The sequence below is a fragment of the Octopus bimaculoides genome, chromosome 15 (assembly GCF_046866305.1).
Source record: "Octopus bimaculoides isolate indiv1 chromosome 15, ASM4686630v1, whole genome shotgun sequence".
In the NCBI taxonomy this organism is placed as follows: domain Eukaryota; kingdom Metazoa; phylum Mollusca; class Cephalopoda; order Octopoda; family Octopodidae; genus Octopus; species Octopus bimaculoides.
Genome location: NC_142942.1, coordinates 52,947,540 through 52,965,392, shown reverse-complemented (window position 1 = coordinate 52,965,392; position 17,853 = coordinate 52,947,540). Strand labels below are relative to the sequence as shown.

General features: G+C 34.8%; 1 protein-coding gene across 8 annotated transcripts in view; it reads left to right on the top strand.

Annotated features, from left to right (window-relative positions):
• The window catches only part of LOC106870781 (ATP-dependent chromatin remodeler CHD1), a 63,795-nt gene that overhangs the window by 31,309 nt on the left and 14,633 nt on the right, over positions 1-17,853 (top strand). For 4 of the 8 annotated variants that reach the window (XM_052973346.2, XM_052973343.2, XM_052973344.2 and 1 more), the window contains 16 exons: positions 293-352; positions 4,863-5,088; positions 5,430-5,530; positions 6,240-6,427; positions 6,955-7,082; positions 8,161-8,377; positions 8,696-8,785; positions 9,973-10,163; positions 10,753-10,888; positions 11,995-12,047; positions 13,194-13,497; positions 14,563-14,634; positions 14,774-14,923; positions 15,896-16,044; positions 16,287-16,386; positions 17,498-17,584. In XM_052973346.2, the coding sequence (XP_052829306.1) occupies positions 293-352; positions 4,863-5,088; positions 5,430-5,530; positions 6,240-6,427; positions 6,955-7,082; positions 8,161-8,377; positions 8,696-8,785; positions 9,973-10,163; positions 10,753-10,888; positions 11,995-12,047; positions 13,194-13,497; positions 14,563-14,634; positions 14,774-14,923; positions 15,896-16,044; positions 16,287-16,386; positions 17,498-17,584 (2,252 nt within the window). The remainder of the gene's footprint in view (positions 1-292; positions 353-4,862; positions 5,089-5,429; positions 5,531-6,239; positions 6,428-6,954; positions 7,083-8,160; positions 8,378-8,695; positions 8,786-9,972; positions 10,164-10,752; positions 10,889-11,994; positions 12,048-13,193; positions 13,498-14,562; positions 14,635-14,773; positions 14,924-15,895; positions 16,045-16,286; positions 16,387-17,497; positions 17,585-17,853) is intronic. The other 4 variants (XM_089363863.1, XM_052973345.2, XM_089363861.1 and 1 more) reach the window with 1 other exon arrangement.

Here is a 17,853-nt window from a genome sequence, read left to right as displayed (position 1 = left end):
AACTGAATAAAAGGGCAAAAAGTTATATTGAATTACCTGAATCATTGTAAGTTATTTGCCAGCTTCACTGAAAAAAAAATAAATAAATAAATGGAAATAAAGAAATGTCTTTAATGGACAACTATAGACATCGTTTCTATTCACGTTTTACAATTTTTTAATCACTTTCTTCACTCATCATCATGCGCTAAATTTCTTGTCGTAATTATCAAAACAGCTTCGTATTATTATCAACTCAGGCTATCATTCTGTAGCTGCAGTATTGCTGCATCTTACTTCCTTCTCTTGGCAGTTGGTTGTGGCGTGCCGCTGATTGAATTGCAGTCTACGACCACTCTAGAGGCCAACTCAGGTAACTCAGTCTCTATCCAGTGGAATAATCAGCCAGAGTTTCCGTTAACATTCCCTTTACCTCAACACCTCCCACAAACTGTGGGAGCTGTCTGTGTTCTTATACATACTATTTAATGCTATTGTATTTTACTGCTCTGTTACAGTTCTGTTATACTATAGCCAGTTTCACTAATTATTTACTTATACATTCATACATATACATACATACATGCATACACACACACATATATATATATATATATATATATATATATATATATATATATATATATATATATATATGTATATGTATCTATGTATGTGCATGTATGTATGCATATGGTGTGTTGAAAAAAATTTAATATTATCAACCCTTATGAATAATAATTTGTGAAAAGTAATGATTTAAAAGAAAATTAATTAATTTTTGAAAAACAATTCGAAATACTAGTGGAAAAGAACAACTCTTGAATAAGACTTCACGTACGCACACACACACATATTTAATATATATATATATATATATATATATATATATATATATATATATATATATATATATGTATATATATATTTATATATATAAATGCATGTGTGTGTATGTATGTATGTATGTATATGTATATATATATATATATATATATATATATATATATATATATATATATATATATATATACATATACACACACATATATATATATGTATAAATTTGTTATAGAATGAAAGATAATTTCATTTCAGTCATTGAATACAGAATTGGTTCTTTTCAATGATTCTCTCCTCCTCCACCTCCTCCTCCTCCTCTTTCACTTATTGACTATTCTTGAATTCTTGCTAAGGGAAACTCTGGGATTCTTTACTACTGGGAACATTTTTTTTTAAAGAAGCTTTCTGTGGTTTTATTTTCTGCCCCTTATTTTTTTTCTTTTTGAAAAAAATAATGAAAAAAAAAAAAAAAGAAGTTATTTCCCTATTTCTAATACTTGCCTATGCTTTTTCTTATTTTTTAATTAAAAAAAAAGTACCCCCATTTCTAGTTTGACTAGAATCCACACATGCACCAGCTATCTCTCTATTAACAGATAATTAAGTGCTCATCCATTGTATTTATTTATCCTATCTTATCTATTTTTTTCTTCCTTCTGTGTAAAACTCTTTGACTGCATATTCTAGCAACTCTCTTTCGTCTTAATTAGTTCTGCTGTAATTTGCTAGTATTAAGTAAGTGAATGCTTGGAATAATTTAATGCCTCTTATTTTGACTCTCCCAACTTAATTTTTATATTTAAAAAAAAAAACAAATATAATAAATTATTCTTTTAATAATCATTTTTTAATGTTTTCTGTTTTGTTTTCAATTCCACTGCCCTTACATGGCACTACTACATGGCTCGCTGCAATGCTTGGCTTGCTGTTTTGGGTTGCTAGTCATATGCACTAATTTTGTAGTTATTTGTAGTGGTGCTCCTTTGATTTTGAAATGTAGTGGTGGTTCTTAGTTGCATCGTTATGCTCTGTCTAACATTATACAAGACGTTCACAGATTCTACTTGCATGACAAAGCAGTTGATGCTGCTTAAACTGTGGTGTATGTACTGGGCTTTATACATGGGATATATTGATCATATAGCTGCATTTTTAGTGATTAATTATTGTAATAGTATAGCTGTACAATACTGAATGTCTGTGAATATATTATATATTGTAAATGGCTCTTCATATTTTCTATATTTTGTCGTCTAAATAACTGTGTTATATTATTATTATTACATCATTAATATTGAGAAGTTTTTAATGGAATTTTTTTGGTTTAAAAAATGAAGCGGGGAAGAAGTTATTATTATAGTTCAGATAGAATGATTTCACTCAACGTGTATTGACTTCCAGGATAATTGTTTCATAATTTTGCTGTTTTTAAATATATAAATGTTAAAATTGATATATTGATATATTAAAAAAAAAAAAGTTCCATACCTTCTTGTGTTCTATATGTGATGACAATGACCACGAGGCCTGTTCTTTTACTTCTAAAAGCAGTGTTTAACCTCTTGTCCCATCCATGCCCCACATTGATGCTGGGCCACCCCCCTCTCCCACCACCACCACCCAGCCACACGATAAAGAAAATTGCGTGTCACACTGAGAATAAGCAAATTGAGTACAGATTCAAAAGAGGTTCTAATTAAAACTTCATTGCAAGTTTATTCACTCGTTACTCATGCCCAATTCTTTGAGTGACTCATACCACACCAGAATATTACTATGTACCTCTGCCACCAGTGGGATGTGCACATATCTTGAGAAATACTCTCTAAAGAGAATTCTGCTTCTCTTTTAAAGAACAATAAAAAAATTTTTTAAATATCAGCTAGTGTTTTCAGTCATAAAATTTCAACTCAGATTAGTTTACCAGAGTGATTTATCAAGGACAAAATAACTGTATTAATAGGTTTTTTGTTTTTCATTAAGTGTTGATTTGAATTTAAATTCTTGTTTAAAAATGGCATATAAATGCATAATTCCAATATGTGATAAGGAATCCGATAGTAAAAAAGTTTTTGCTATAAAAGTTTATAAATGGTTAAATACATATCTGATTGGAAAGGTACGATGTTACCTGACAGTTCAAGATGATCTGTTGCGAATGCAACCTCACAGATGTGATTTCATATTTTTTTTCAAATGCAGTTGTGCCAGTATGGCAGTACTTTGCCAAGTTTAATTGGTTAGAAGCATATTAATATATCAGGGGTTGCTGAAAAGTCCCTGGTTTTTAAGAGTATTGTGAAAGGCCTAGTTGGAGGCCCAACTGCCTGAGTTCTTTTACAGGGCTTAGAAAATCTGAAGGGCTGCTGCAATAAGTTTGTGAATCTGAGAGAGAAACATGTTGAATAAAATCATAATTAACTGCTCCTCCTGTATTTTCTTTTACCAAAAGCCAGGAACTTTTCACTACCCCTTGTGTAGTACTATATTATACTTCATAAAAATTACATAGTAATATATTAGAATATATATATATATATATATATATATATATATATATATATATATATATATATATATGTATATATATGTATATGTAATTTTGTTGGAAATGAAGGGAGCCACTGTTGAAGTCAAGTACTCAATACTTCAAATAGGGGTACATTCATTGATTTCATGACAAGGGACTCTTATAGCTCTTCCAATATTAGATTCACTAATCATCATTATGTAATCTTTTCTTTGTTGGATGAATTATTATTATCCTACACATGGTTGCGTAGTTAGCCAAAGGCGGTCACTTTCTTTCATATGTGTTGGGTAACTCAGCATTTAGAGTAGGACCTTCTTTGGCATTTATGGATTCACAATTTATTTATGCTTGTATCTTAAATAGTGGAAGAAGGCCAGCAAGCTCGTGGGTAAGTCGGTTTCAAACCACCCCCAATTCAGCTGGTAGATCAAAGACACTCTATGGCAGTTTAAAAGACAAACTGATTGTTACAATCATATGTCTTGTTCAGTGCATTTCTTTTGGACTTGCCAAATAGAATACATGCTATCTGTAGATGACCTGGAGTGGGAAACCTCTCAGTTATTAAGTTCTAACAAGGTTTTCACATTATAAAACTCATTGTATACATAGCCTAGCAGGGATATATTCTTTATTAATCAGCCTTGTGCTTACATACAATGATATTACTGGTATTCTTTAGCTGGCCAGAGATACATCTTCTATATGTAGCTCAAAGGAGAGTGTATATTTGTCTCCTAACTTGATTCTCCATGCCTCTGTAGAATTACACTATCATTCCAGGAAACCTTTTTCCAGGGGGTAGTGTGGACGGTTTCCTCTGGGGATACATCAACAAATAATGATGGTTTCTGTGAAGTTTTACAGATCTAAAAAATGAGAAATGGGAAGTTGTGTTTGTCATGCCACTCTATAGCACAGACATTACTAACTTCAAGTGTGTTGTAAAGTCTGTTGTCCACTGCTACATGTGTGGGGTTAATTTGTGAGATAATGTGGCACTCAGCACTGTTTTTTTTTTTCCTCCACATATTTCTAATTAATACCAATTTACTTACAATTATCTTTAACTATAAAGGGATTTTGCGTCCAGATTATTCATGTACTTAGTTGGATGTTTTGCCTGTTGGATAACTAATTCTTTTAATGTCCTGACAAGTTAAACTGATTTAATTATTACTTTCGTGTACTTAACGGTTATGAATTTCACTTTTTTTTTTATTGCCATTTGATTTCAGTTTTATTCTTAAAATTATGTAAAATTTGTGTGAACATCAACTTAATTGGAATTAGAAATTGTCTTTTTAAGATGGCTTAGTTAGTATCTATGCTAATGTGTAAAATCCTTTGTGTATTTCTGTCTCTTTTTCTCCATTGATGCATCATATTTGTGTATGAGTATATGTGTGTGTATATGTGCATGTATATATATATATATATATATATATATATATATATATAAAATATGTGTCCAGATGTATAATCATGGTTTATGTGTAATGTACAGCTGTCGGCAGTAAGACTACAGTCTACAATGTGGAACAAGAAGGAGACCCCAATGCGGATGTCAATCCAACCACAGATGAGACTGAAATACAATACCTCATTAAATGGAAGGGCTGGGCACATATCCACAACACCTGGGAAATGGAAGCTTCATTAAGAGAACAGAAGGTCAATGGTCTGAAAAAACTGGAGAATTTCAAGAGAAAAGAGGAGGAGATATTGGAATGGTAAGTGATTTGGAAAAAATAAAGGTGTTAAAAAGTAAATAGCAACACTTAATACTTTCTTGGGATAAATGATAAAATATCTCTTGTATGTTACACTTCTCTTAATTCATGTTTTTAATGAATAAATGTGAGATTTTATTGCTGTGGAAACTGTTGGAGTGTCATGACATCATTAGGATTAACTGTGAGAGATCAGTTGTAGATAGTTTTTCTGACTGTTAATCTGCATGGCTTTTTTGTTAAATACCCATTTTTTTTCTTTTTTTTTTTTGTTTTGTTTTGTTTTCAAATATCATTTTGTAATATTTAAGACAAATGAAATATTCTTCTTTAATTGACAGGCGTGAAACTGCCACCCCAGAAGATTTAGAATACTACGATTGCCAACAGGAAATGATCACAGAACTCTATCAGCAGTACTCGAAAATAGAAAGGATTATAGGTAAGCACTTTGCTACAAATGAAATATCAATCAAATCTGATTAAATGTAAAGTTAGTGTTGGTTGATGAGTGGAGTAAGTGATGGAATTCAAATATCTTATGATTGCTCATTAGTTAGTCTAAATTACCCCATAAGGAGCATAGAGCTGGTTTCCCAGTTTTTCTGGCACACACACACACACACACACACACATTTTTACCGAGTAGACTTGAGCAACATGAAATGAAGTGTTTTGCTTAAGAGCACAGTGGAATTGAAACTACAATCTTATGATCATTTGTCCAACACTCTAACCACGTCAGGGAGAGCACTTAGGTGTCTTTGGTGGACTTCACCTTGTTGGAAGCATTTTGGTCAGGTCTTTGATTTCTTCCCTATTCTCTTTCACTAATCGTAGAGATCCTGCAAAAATGTGATAATTGTTGCCATTCCTTCTCTGTCTAAGCTGTAAAAAAGAAATGGAGCCTCCACATAGTTGCACAGCCTGCTAGAAATAGCAGGCCAGTCTCTCTAAATCACACATTGTGCACTCTTAAAAATGAAAATTATGCATTGGATTATGTGGTTTGTTATACATACTATGCCTGAAAAAAGACATGGCTGTCATGGCTGAGATGCTTAGGATTATAGACCTTTTCAGTAAAGATTGTCCTGTGGTTATACAACAACATCAACAACTCAACTCTCTGTTTAACATGTATTTTCCAGCCCACAGCAACCAGAAAACGAACAATGTTGACAATGGTTATCCTGACTATTTGTGCAAATGGCAAGGTTTAGCCCATGCTGATTGTACTTGGGAAGATGGAGAGCTGATCAGTAACAAATTTAAGAAATTTGTTGACGAATACCACATGAGAAATAAATCCCAGAAAATTCCATTAAAACAGAATAAGGTAAGTGCGTTTAGGGCTTTCTTGGTGATTTGAGGGAAGATTGGCTGTTGTTTCTAACAGATCAGCTGACTGCGTACAAGTTTCCTTGTTGACTCACTTAAAATGGGATTGAGAAAATTGGTTTTTGAAGAACTGTAGGAAGTTTGTGAGAGAGAGAGAGAGGAAGGGGGACGAGAGAGAGGGAGTTGGGAACAGGAATGTGTGAGTTCTAAGACAAGATCTCATATAATGTTTATTGTGGGTCTTTTAAAAAGAAGATGTAGTAAAAATGGTATAGTTGTGGAAGCAGGATTACTTGGATTAAGAGCAGAATATATCCTGAATGTATAAGGGAGCAACTGAATTTGATCTGGTAACAGTAGAATTTCTAAAGGTTGCAGAAGTTGCGTTTTTGTAAATTAAATTATTCTTGAAAAACTCCTTGAGGAGTATATGAACGTATATTTATGAAGTTTTAGATTGTTTTTCTTCTTTAATTAATACCTTTCTCTCTTTTTCTTTTTTGGGGGGAAAAAAAAAAAATGAAGGTTTTGAAATGCCGTCCAAAATTCCAGCCTGCCAAGCACCAGTCTAAATATTTGGGGGGTGCTGAGAACCTGATTCTTCGAGATTACCAGTTGGATGGTATCAACTGGTTGACACATGCCTGGTGCAAGTAAGTTGATTTTTTATTTGAAAATCTACATTGAAACTTTGTTATTGCCATTGTAAAAGCACATTGGAGACTAGGTTAAGGTGGTTGGTTGGCCTGCTGATAAAATGGTCCAGAGATCAAACCATAAGAGTCTTCTTGCTACTGCCAGTGTGCTGTTGTTCTGCCTAAATCATTTGAGTAAATCTGCTCAGTTTAACCTTAATAATACCACGCTGCCCCAAAACTGCCCTTGGTTTTATGATACAGACATCCTGTTTTAAAATAAATCTAATTTTAAACTTTCCATCAGCATTTCATGTTAATTTATATTGTAGATGCTAACTTAATAAGGACAAAGATGTTTTCAAAATTCAAGGGCTTGTGGGTTTGTGGGTGCTGCATAAAAAGCACCCATACTGGTACCTTGTAAATGCACCCATGCCGGTGCTGCATAAAAGCACCCAGAACACTCTGTAAAGTGGTTGCTGTTAGGAAGAGCATCCAGCTGTAAAAATCCTGCCAATACAGTCACAGAAGTCTGGTGCAGGCTTCTGCCTGGCCGACCCCTGTCAAACCGTCCCACCCATGCCAGCATGGAAGGCAGGCATTAAATGATGAAGCAGTTATACGCGTTAAGGTTGATATAATCAACTCTATCAATGTAAAAGATCTGATGTAATATTGGTTTCAAATTTTAGCACAAGGCCAGCAATTTTAGGGAAGTTGATTACATAAACCCCAGTGCTCTACTGATACTTATTTTATTTATTTATTGCCCACAGGGGGATAAACATAGAGGGGACAGGCATAGGGATTAAGTCAATTACATTGACTCCAGTGTGTAACTGGTACTTATTTAATCAACCCTGAAAGGATGACAGGCAAAGTTGACCTCGGCGGAATTTGAACTCAGAACGTAACGGCAGATGAAATACCACTAAGCATTTTGTCTGGCATGCTAACGACTCTGCCAGCTCGTCACCTTCTACTAATAGGTTGAAAAACAAAGTCAACCATGGCAGAATTTGAACTTGTGCTAACTATCCTACTAGCTTGCTACCTTAAGATCTGATGTAAATTGATGTTGTTTTGTTTTCAGAGAGAATTCTTGCATTTTGGCTGATGAAATGGGTCTTGGGAAAACTATTCAAACCATTGGATTCCTCTCCACACTCTTCAACACTTTTCAGTTGTATGGACCTTTTTTACTTGTCGTGCCCTTGTCTACAATTGTGGCATGGCAAAGAGAATTCAGAAACTGGGCTCCTGAAATTAATGTAGTGATCTACATCGGTGATATTAACAGCAGAAATAAGGTAAGAAAATCAGTAATATTTATGCTTATAGGACTATCGATTCAAGATGGTGGGTGAGTGGATCTGTTAGAATATCAGACCAGATACCTTGTGGTATTTGTTCTGGTTCTTTGCATTCTGATTTCAGATCCCACCTTGACCTGCTTGGGTGGTAGTAGTAGATTTAATCCATTGCTTGATTCAGTACCATTTCCTGACACCATGAGTGCCTTCAGTAAAAGACCACATGGTTGGGAAACGAGCTTCTTAACTGCACCATACTCATGCCTGTATTTTTACAGAATATGCTGAAAAATATTAATATTTTCTTATTCACAGATTCGAGAATATGAATGGTGTCACCCTGGTAATAAACGATTAAAGTTCAATGTTATCCTCACCACATATGAAATCTTATTGAAAGATAAGGTAAATGGTTTTCATTTAAGATATTTTCTTTTGATTTTACTTGGTGTAGAAGAGAAATGTTTAATCTGATTGGATAAAATGATTTGATTAGCTGTTCATATCTGGAGACTCTTGGTCTTTCAGTTCTTCTAGCTACAGAGAATACTTACTAGATCTTCTGAGATTGTCTGTGACAGCCAGATGTCTTATCCATCCAGTGGGAGATTAATAAGAGAAAAATTCTTAATGCTACAGAGATTTAATTTCTTATTCTTGTGAAAACCCAATAATTTAAAATTAATAATAATTTCTTGTTGGCTTACATTTTTCATTTGCTGCTTCTAAATGTTTCGAAAATTCTTCTGACATATATTTTGTTTCATCACCTTTACTGAATGTAAAGCTGCTATCCATTTCTTTCAAGTCTAAAATATTATTTAAAAAAAACAAAAAAAACAAAAAAAAAATACGTAGGAAAAAATATACAAAATATTCAGAGAATACAAATTTCATGTTTACATTGAATGATAGTGAAGTCAGGTGTTTATCAATAAAGTGGCAAGATTTTCAATGATATTCTTATTTTGATATAGATAGTTCTCTTTTAAATGCAGATAGAGGTTATGGGAATTACAGGCAGTCATGGATGGGACAAGTTGTTAATCTAGATCCTTGAAAAGTTTTGGGCAGCATAGGACAGGATGGTGAAGATAAAGCTAAATAATCCTTTGTGGTTATTTGAACCAATATCTACGTCATCATTTACTGTCCATTGTCCATCCTGGCATAGGCTGGACGGTTTAACAGGATCTAGCAAGCCGGAGAACTGCACCAGGCTCTGATTGTTTTGGCTTGGTTTCTTCAGCTGGGTGACCTTCCTAATGCCAACCACTTTACAGAGTGTACTGGGTGCTTTTTATGTGACACCAGCACCAAAGCTTTATACATGGCACTAGCATGGGTGCTTTTTATGTGACACTAGCACGGGGGTACTTTTTACTTGGCACCAGCATGGCATTATTTTCAATAAATATTTTCTACTTTTTGCTTGTTCACTTGAAACATTCTAGATCTTTTGAACTAATAAAATGTGTCATATTCATATGTTGTGTGTGTGTGTGTGTGTGTGTAAGAGAGAGAGAAAGAGAAAAATCATCTCTTTTTTGGTTGTTAATTTAATATTTGTTTTCGTTTTTTTATCTTTGTAGTCTTTTCTTGGCAATGTCGGTTGGGCTTTTCTTGGTGTAGATGAAGCTCATCGTTTAAAAAATGATGATTCACTGCTGTATAAATCTTTAAAAGAATTTGATACTAACCACAGACTGTTGATCACTGGGACACCATTGCAGAACTCTTTGAAAGAGTTATGGTCCTTATTGCATTTCATTATGCCTGAAAAGTAAGTAGTATGTGAGCCAACTTTTTTCTGTAGATTTTATTATTTTTCTACCGTGTGTTCACATTTTGTGTGTACATATGTATGTATGTCTCTGTATACTTGTGATTATTACTACCTTTGAATTGGCAATGTGGCATGGTGTGGGGGTCAGGTGGAGAAGTGAATGATTGTTGGATCAGGTTTTCATTCGCCATTGCAGCAGTCACACTTCAATTACATCACCTACTGCCGTTGGGAAAGCCACGACCATATTACAAGCTCATAATCTCTGGCACCCATTAGACATGAAGCCTTGAGTCTGTGAAAGAAATCAGTATTGCGTGGTAGAGCAATCTAAGAAGCCTTTATCCAGTCACTGGACCTACTAGAAATAGCAACTAAATCTCCTTACACTATCATCTTAAAAAGAAAACATGTGTAGTCCTAAATACATTTTGTCTGAATAAAAGATGTGATAGGTGTTGCTAAACTGTTTTTGTTCAAGGTTTGCTCCGTCAGATTAAATGCCACCACCACCACCATCATTTTGATTAGGATTTATTTTCAATTTGCAAATTCACTGACTTTAGTGTATTTTACAATTTTACAGATTTGCTAAATGGCAAGAATTTGAAGACCGACATTCCAGTGAAGATAAAACTGGCTTCTCAAGTTTGCATAAAGAATTAGAACCATTTTTATTAAGAAGAGTGAAAAAGGACGTAGAGAAGTCTCTACCAGCGAAGGTATGCTTGTTTACAGTTTGACATTAATAGTTTCCATTGAATGGAATATAACTCTAATTGCTTATTTTATTCTCTCTGAATCAACTCTTTCACAGTTCACAATTACTGGTAATACTCTGTAATGGCTACTACATATAACCATTCTTAATAATTAGTAATGAATGGATAATTACAAAGTGGAATCTATCATAATTCATAAGTATACTTTATGCAATTTTTTTGTTTTTGCGTCTGTTTCTCCATGCCAGCATGGGTTAGATGATTACATTACTGAGGTATTGTTTTACAGCTGGATGCCCTTTCTGTTGCTAACCTTTACCTGTTTTTCCAATAAGGGATCTCTTATTCTGTGTGGCCTCAAAGATGCAAAGCTAGTAGATGATTTGTTGACACGGAAACTGAGAACAATAATAACAACACTGACCGTATGTTACAACTTGCATAGAAGCAAGTGAGATGTAAGCAAATACAAAGATAGGCATACGAGTATAGAAATACATATATGTGTATATATATGATGGTCTTCTTTCACTTACTGTCTACTAAATCCACTTACAAGGCTTTGGTTGGCCTGCAACTATAGCAGAAAAGACTTGCCTCCGGTGCTGCAACAAAAATAGACATTTTAATACTGATTTCAATTTCCTGAACTTGCCAATCATCATCTTCATCTGCTATCATCACATACTACAGAAGAAATGTCACAGGTGGATGTTTTTTACAGAAACCCTCATGGACAGGGCTATACTGGGCTATGCAGTCCTACATTAAGCCTAATCTTTACATTGTCATAGTGTATCAAAAGGTGGGGCTATATCAAATATCCAGAAGTTAAATTTCACAGCTATTTGCTATGCTTCCACTGTCTGCTGTAAGCAGCCCTTTTTAACTAATTTTTATTGCAAAATCCCTTTGATAAGGGTTAACTGTTGTACCAACTGATTTTAGTATCATTATTATTATTATTATTATTTGTAAATAACATTGTAAGAGAATGACTGCTGTTTGCTTGTAACTATTCTAATTGTATGTTTTATTGTCACCTTAATATTTTTATAAGATTAAAAAAACAAATATAAATTGTTTTTTTTTTTTTCTAATTTCAGGTAGAACGAATTCTCAGAGTTGAAATGTCTTCTATTCAGAAACAATATTATAAGTAATTTGAATTCATTTTTTATTATTTATTTACTTAAGCCCTTTGCTCTCTATGGAGCAGAGGCCATTCATCACTTTTCTCCACTCTTCTCTGCTCTGGGCTGTCTTTTCTGCTTTTCTCCGATTAGATCCTTGCTTTTACTCTCTTTTTGCTGCACTTTGTCATGTGTTTCCCTGGGGGTGTGCCTTCCTCCTTCGGGCTTTGTTGGTTTTGAATTGTCATTGATGCATTTGTAACTTTGCTTTTTTTCTAGGTAGAGCTGTTGGCCCTATGCAAACCCATTTTTATCTCTGGGGAAGAGGCAGTCCATACTAATCTGACCCCTATCCTTTGATATGTCCAACATGGGAGGTCCTGAGCTGAGGTTTGTGCTCTGCTGGTGTAGTTATCAGGGTCATTAAGGCACACAAGTCACCATATCACGACAGCTAGACTCCGTGTTGGGTTTTTATTATTTACTTGCATTAAAAGGCAGTGAACTGGTAGAATTGTTAGTGCATTGGTCAAAATGCGTAGCAGCATTTCTTCTGGTGATATACGTTCTGAGTTCAAATCTCATCGAGGTCAGAGTTTTAAAAAAAAATTGGTATAATTGTAAGAAAGTTAGAATGGATGCCTTGTGGTATCTGCCTTGATTTTTTGCATCTTGTTTTCAAATCCCACCACAGCCTACTTGAGTGGTAGACTTAATCCATTACCCAAGGGGTGAATGTCACCAAAGTCGTTTTGGCTGCCTTAGCAGAGTCCACTCTGTGTTGCAAGCATTCGGGTCAGAATTCCCGTTGGAGAATTCCCCCACTCCTTCCCTCCCTCACTAGTTTTGGAGGCCCTGTGAAGAATTTGTTGACAAGAGAACTGATGACAACACTGTCTATATGTTGTAACTTTCATAGAAGTAAGATGTATAGAAACATGACATGCTTACATATACGTATATGTATATATATATATATACACAATGGTCTACTTTCACTTTCTGTTTACCAAATCCACTTACAAGGCTTCCTTCTTGATTTAAAAAAGAGAGAAAGAAAGAAAATTTTTGAAAGTAGTTTCTACTGCTTAGACTTTAATTGTTTACACTTTTCCTGAATATCTTAAACATATGTGACAAATACTTGAATCGTTTTATTTTACTGTTGCCAGGTGGATTTTGACGAAAAATTACAAGGCACTGAGTAAAGGAGTGAAAGGCAGTGTGAGTAGCTTTGTGAACATAGTGATGGAGTTGAAGAAGTGTTGCAATCATGCACAACTGATTCGTACTGAGGAAAACTTTAAGTTCAATAAGCTACAGCTGTTAATAAGAGGCAGTGGCAAACTGTTATTGTTGGATAAACTGTTGGTGAAGTTGAAAGAAAATGGTCACCGAGTATTAATCTTCTCTCAGATGGTGCGCATGTTGGATATTCTTGCAGAGTATCTTATGCTCAAGCATTTCCCATTTCAAGTATGTTGACATGTGTTTTTTTTTAAATTCTTTTTTTTTTTAAAATTAAATTCATTTTATAAGTTTGTCTAATTTGAATTTATTATTGTTCTTGTAGTTCAGTTTTCATCATCATCATCGTTTAACGTCTGCTTTCCATGCTAGCATGGGTTGGACGATTCGACTGAGGACTGGTGAAACCGGATGGCAACACCAGGCTCCAATCTGATTTGGCAGAGTTTCTACAGCTGGATGCCCTTCCTAACGCCAACCACTCAGAGAGTTTTCTTCTGCTGAATTGTATAATTGTGAAGTGGGGTGATTCGGGAGAGCACTTTGTTCAGTTTTGTGTAATGTCTAGCATAAGTATTGTAATATTTGACTCTTGAGATTAACCACAGTAGTAGGAGTTGAGGCTTGAATCCATGAACTTGTAGTTGATAAGACTACCAGAGTTTCATATCTAAAGGTCCATGGAACTTCAGTTATTTATGATTTGTGTCTAAAAGCTCTACACAAAAAAAAAAAACATTCACTGAAAGAGCTGCTTGAGGGAAAAGAAAAGGTTTTAGATAAACCAAGTTAGGGTAACCATAGATAATGGCGGAATTTGAACTCTATGTCAAGACAGGTGAAATGCTATAGATAATGGCAAACACTTTCATTACCATCATTTTATGTCTGTGTTTTCATGCTGGCATGGGTTGGATGAGTTTTCCGAGGCAGTGTTTTATAGCAAAATGGCCTTTCTATCACCAAAACATAAAAAATACAAGGCATCTTTCTCATAACATATAAAATGACAGAGTCAGTCCATCAACTCCACTTGTTTTTGCTATAAATAAGACCAGATTATTCTTCTCCTCAAGAATATATATACTTTTCTTTGTTGAGATTAAGATTTTTTTCACATGATTCTAATTAAAATCCTGCTTCCTCCTTTCAAAATTGTTTTATTTTTATTAAACAATTTTTTTTATCTTGTAAATGTCATCCTATTTTTATCAAGCATTGTTTATGCCTGAGAAATTTGTTAGCCCTTTATGTGGTTTTTTATTTAAATTAGTGTTATTTTGTTATTGCCAGAGACTAGATGGGTCCATACGTGGAGATCTTCGTAAACAAGCCCTCGATCATTTCAATGCTGAAGGTTCTACCGTAAGTACTCATTTCCTTCTAAATTCTTACCTCACTAGCATTCATTGTGTTGGAGAAATCCTTTGACTGGGTACCACATTCTGTTGTTTTGATGTCCGTATGTTGACAAGACTTTATTTGTTTTCTTTCTTCACCACAGGATTTCTGCTTCCTTTTGTCTACTCGGGCTGGTGGCCTCGGTGTAAATTTGGCTACTGCAGACACTGTCATTATATTCGACAGTGATTGGAACCCTCAGAATGACTTACAAGCACAAGCACGTGCCCACAGGATTGGGCAAAAAAATCAGGTAAGGGACTGAGACGTCTTTAATTGTTCAGCATTTAAACAGGCCATATCTGGCCCAAATATTCCACCTGTTTTATGCTCAAACCAGCCAGATCTGACCTCATACCTACCCTACAATGTCATTCCAAAAATAAACAATCATATCATTAAAAAATCTTGAAGCTCTGAGATGATTCAAAATAAAGCAAATAAATAAGCATTGCATTTGACAGAGCAATCTGAATGTTAATGTGTTAAATAATTATTAAAAATATTTTATTTTTGTTTGTGTTGATTTAATTAAGAAATAAATTAGATGGGGAATGCTCTACTAATGACTTTTTGCAGTCCTCATACTGTCATTGGAGCAAATGGGATTTAACTGGGTGGTGGTTAACTCTGTTCTGTTTGATTTTTTTAAAGGGGTAGGTTTTAAGGTAAAAAAAACATGATGAGAAAGTAGTTTCAGAAGATAGGGTAATCTGTTGAGTGCTATAGAAATATCTTCATGTTTTCCATATGCAAATCTATATTCCATCCATCCACCTTTTCTGCCCATTATTCCTGGTAGGGTTTTGTTGGGGTAGGGTCCTCAGGCACCTCCACCATAGGCTCCTATCAAAAGTAGCTGTCATTAGACTTTCTAGTTGGATTCCTAAATATTGCCAACTGAAACTGGATATTATCCAACCGTTTCAATTTTGGTATACCTCTAGGTTTCTTGCCAGTTAGCTTGGCTTGAAGAATCCATCTTGTGATTCCTCCCTGCAACATTCTAATCATGTCCGTTGTGCTAGAGCTGTGACGTCTCAATGAAGAGAAGTAATGGCTCCATTACTCCAAGAAAAAACATGAATGATATAAAGTCTTGTAAGATATTCATTATGGGTATTTGAATAGGCTGAGTAGTCTTAGTGTTCCGTCTTTGGCAGTAATTAAAGAAGAAACTAAAGAAGTTTCAAAGAGTTTGTTTAATTCCTACTTGTTATTTCAGGTGAGTGTCTACCGATTAGTGACGAAAGGCAGTGTTGAAGAAAACATTGTGGAACGAGCGAAGAAGAAAATGGTGTTGGATCACTTAATCATTCAAAGCATGGACACAACAGGCCGTACTGTGTTGAGCCGAGGAAATGTGCCCTCAAGGTTGGTTTTTAGTCTTTTTTTGCTTATTTGGTTGTTATAGGCAGCAGAACGAGTAGAGCAATGCACAAAATGGCTCATGATGTTTAGTTGGCAATGAATTAACCATATATAGTCGTCTATATATATTTCCTGTAATGCCTTTCTCAGTTTGTTATGATCAGTGTGTTCTTTTTTTTCATTGCTACAAAATTTTTAAATGTTGTCATTTTTAAAAAATTTTATATTTAATACGTAATTTTCAGTAATAATACTCCGTTTAATAAAGAGGAATTGGCTGCCATTCTGAAATTTGGTGCTGAAGATCTCTTTGGTGAAGATGAAGAAGAGGAAGATGAACCTCAAGTAAGTAACTCTTTGAACACTTATAATTAATTAATTAATTAATTAATAGCCGCTTTCTTCATATGCCCTCAATTTTTAGTACCATCAAAATGTTAATCAGAACCAAATGATATTTTTATAATGCTCTGTAGTTTGATTTCATGAGACTGTGGTCAGTAACCCTAACTGCTTAATCTCACAACCATTGTACCTTATATTTAGTGAAAGTGAAAGTAGACTACATTATTCAGTTCATTCATTCTCAACTCCACTAAGTGGTGGTGATGATTGACTTGACTAGACAGTAATCCTTCATTTTCATTAGCTCTATTGCATATGAAGTACTGTGGAGGCGCAATGGCCCAGTGGTTAGGGCAGCGGACTCGCAGTTTTGATTCCCAGACTGGGTGTTGTGAGTGTTTATTGAGAGAAAACACCTAAAGCTCCATGAGGCTCCGACATGGGGTGGTGGTGAACCCTACTGTACTCTCTCACCACAACTTTCTCTCACTTTTTCACCCCAACTTTTTCTCATTCTTTCTTCCTGTTTCTGTTGTACCTGTATTTCAAAGGGTCAGCCTTGTCAAACTGAATCTCCCCAAGAACTATGTTAAGGGTACACGTGTCTGTGGAGTGCTCAGCCACTTGCACATCAATTTCATGAGCAGGCTGCTCCGTTGATCGGATCGACTGAAACCCTCGTCATAACCGACGGAGTGCCATGACGACGACAATATGAAGTACTAAGGAAGACTTAACCCAAACATTACAAACCAATTACATATTTTTATCAAATTTACAGTACTTCTACAGTTAACAGGAGTGAAATTTTTCATCCTGTAATATTTACTATTTACTGCTATATGAACAAACTGTTAAAGTGTTAAATATTTTGGTTATGGTCAAATTTTAGCACCAGAGGCAAGACCACACACTAATCATTGCCCTCAGCTGCTTGTGTAGTGTCCTGTTGACTCAAATATTCACAGATTTTGATGTCAGGTGGAGAGAATGCATTAGGGATTTGAGGAGCAAGAGGAAGGATTGCACATGTACAATATCAGTCATTGCTATGGCAATCTTAATGGGTTGTTGTGACTGGATTACTAATTATTGATCATCTATTTATTAGGTCGACATTGATCACATTCTCCAGAGTGCTGAAACGAGAGATACTGATACCTCAAGTGCCGGTGATGAACTTCTTTCACAGTTCAAAGTAAGTGACTTTTTGATTAACACCTGTTGGCCCTAAGCTGCCAACTTACCAGCTTCGTAATTATGGAGTGTAGCGGTTTTTACATTTACCTTTCTCATGAAATCTTTTTGATTTTGGGATTCGTATGTGACTTGATGTTGTGGAAATAATATGTTTGGTTGACTGTTGTAGAAGTAATCTGTTGAACCAAATGTTATAGGAATTGTTTATATAACTGAATATTTGGCTGAATACTGCAAAAAATATCTGTAGATGAATATTGTGCATAT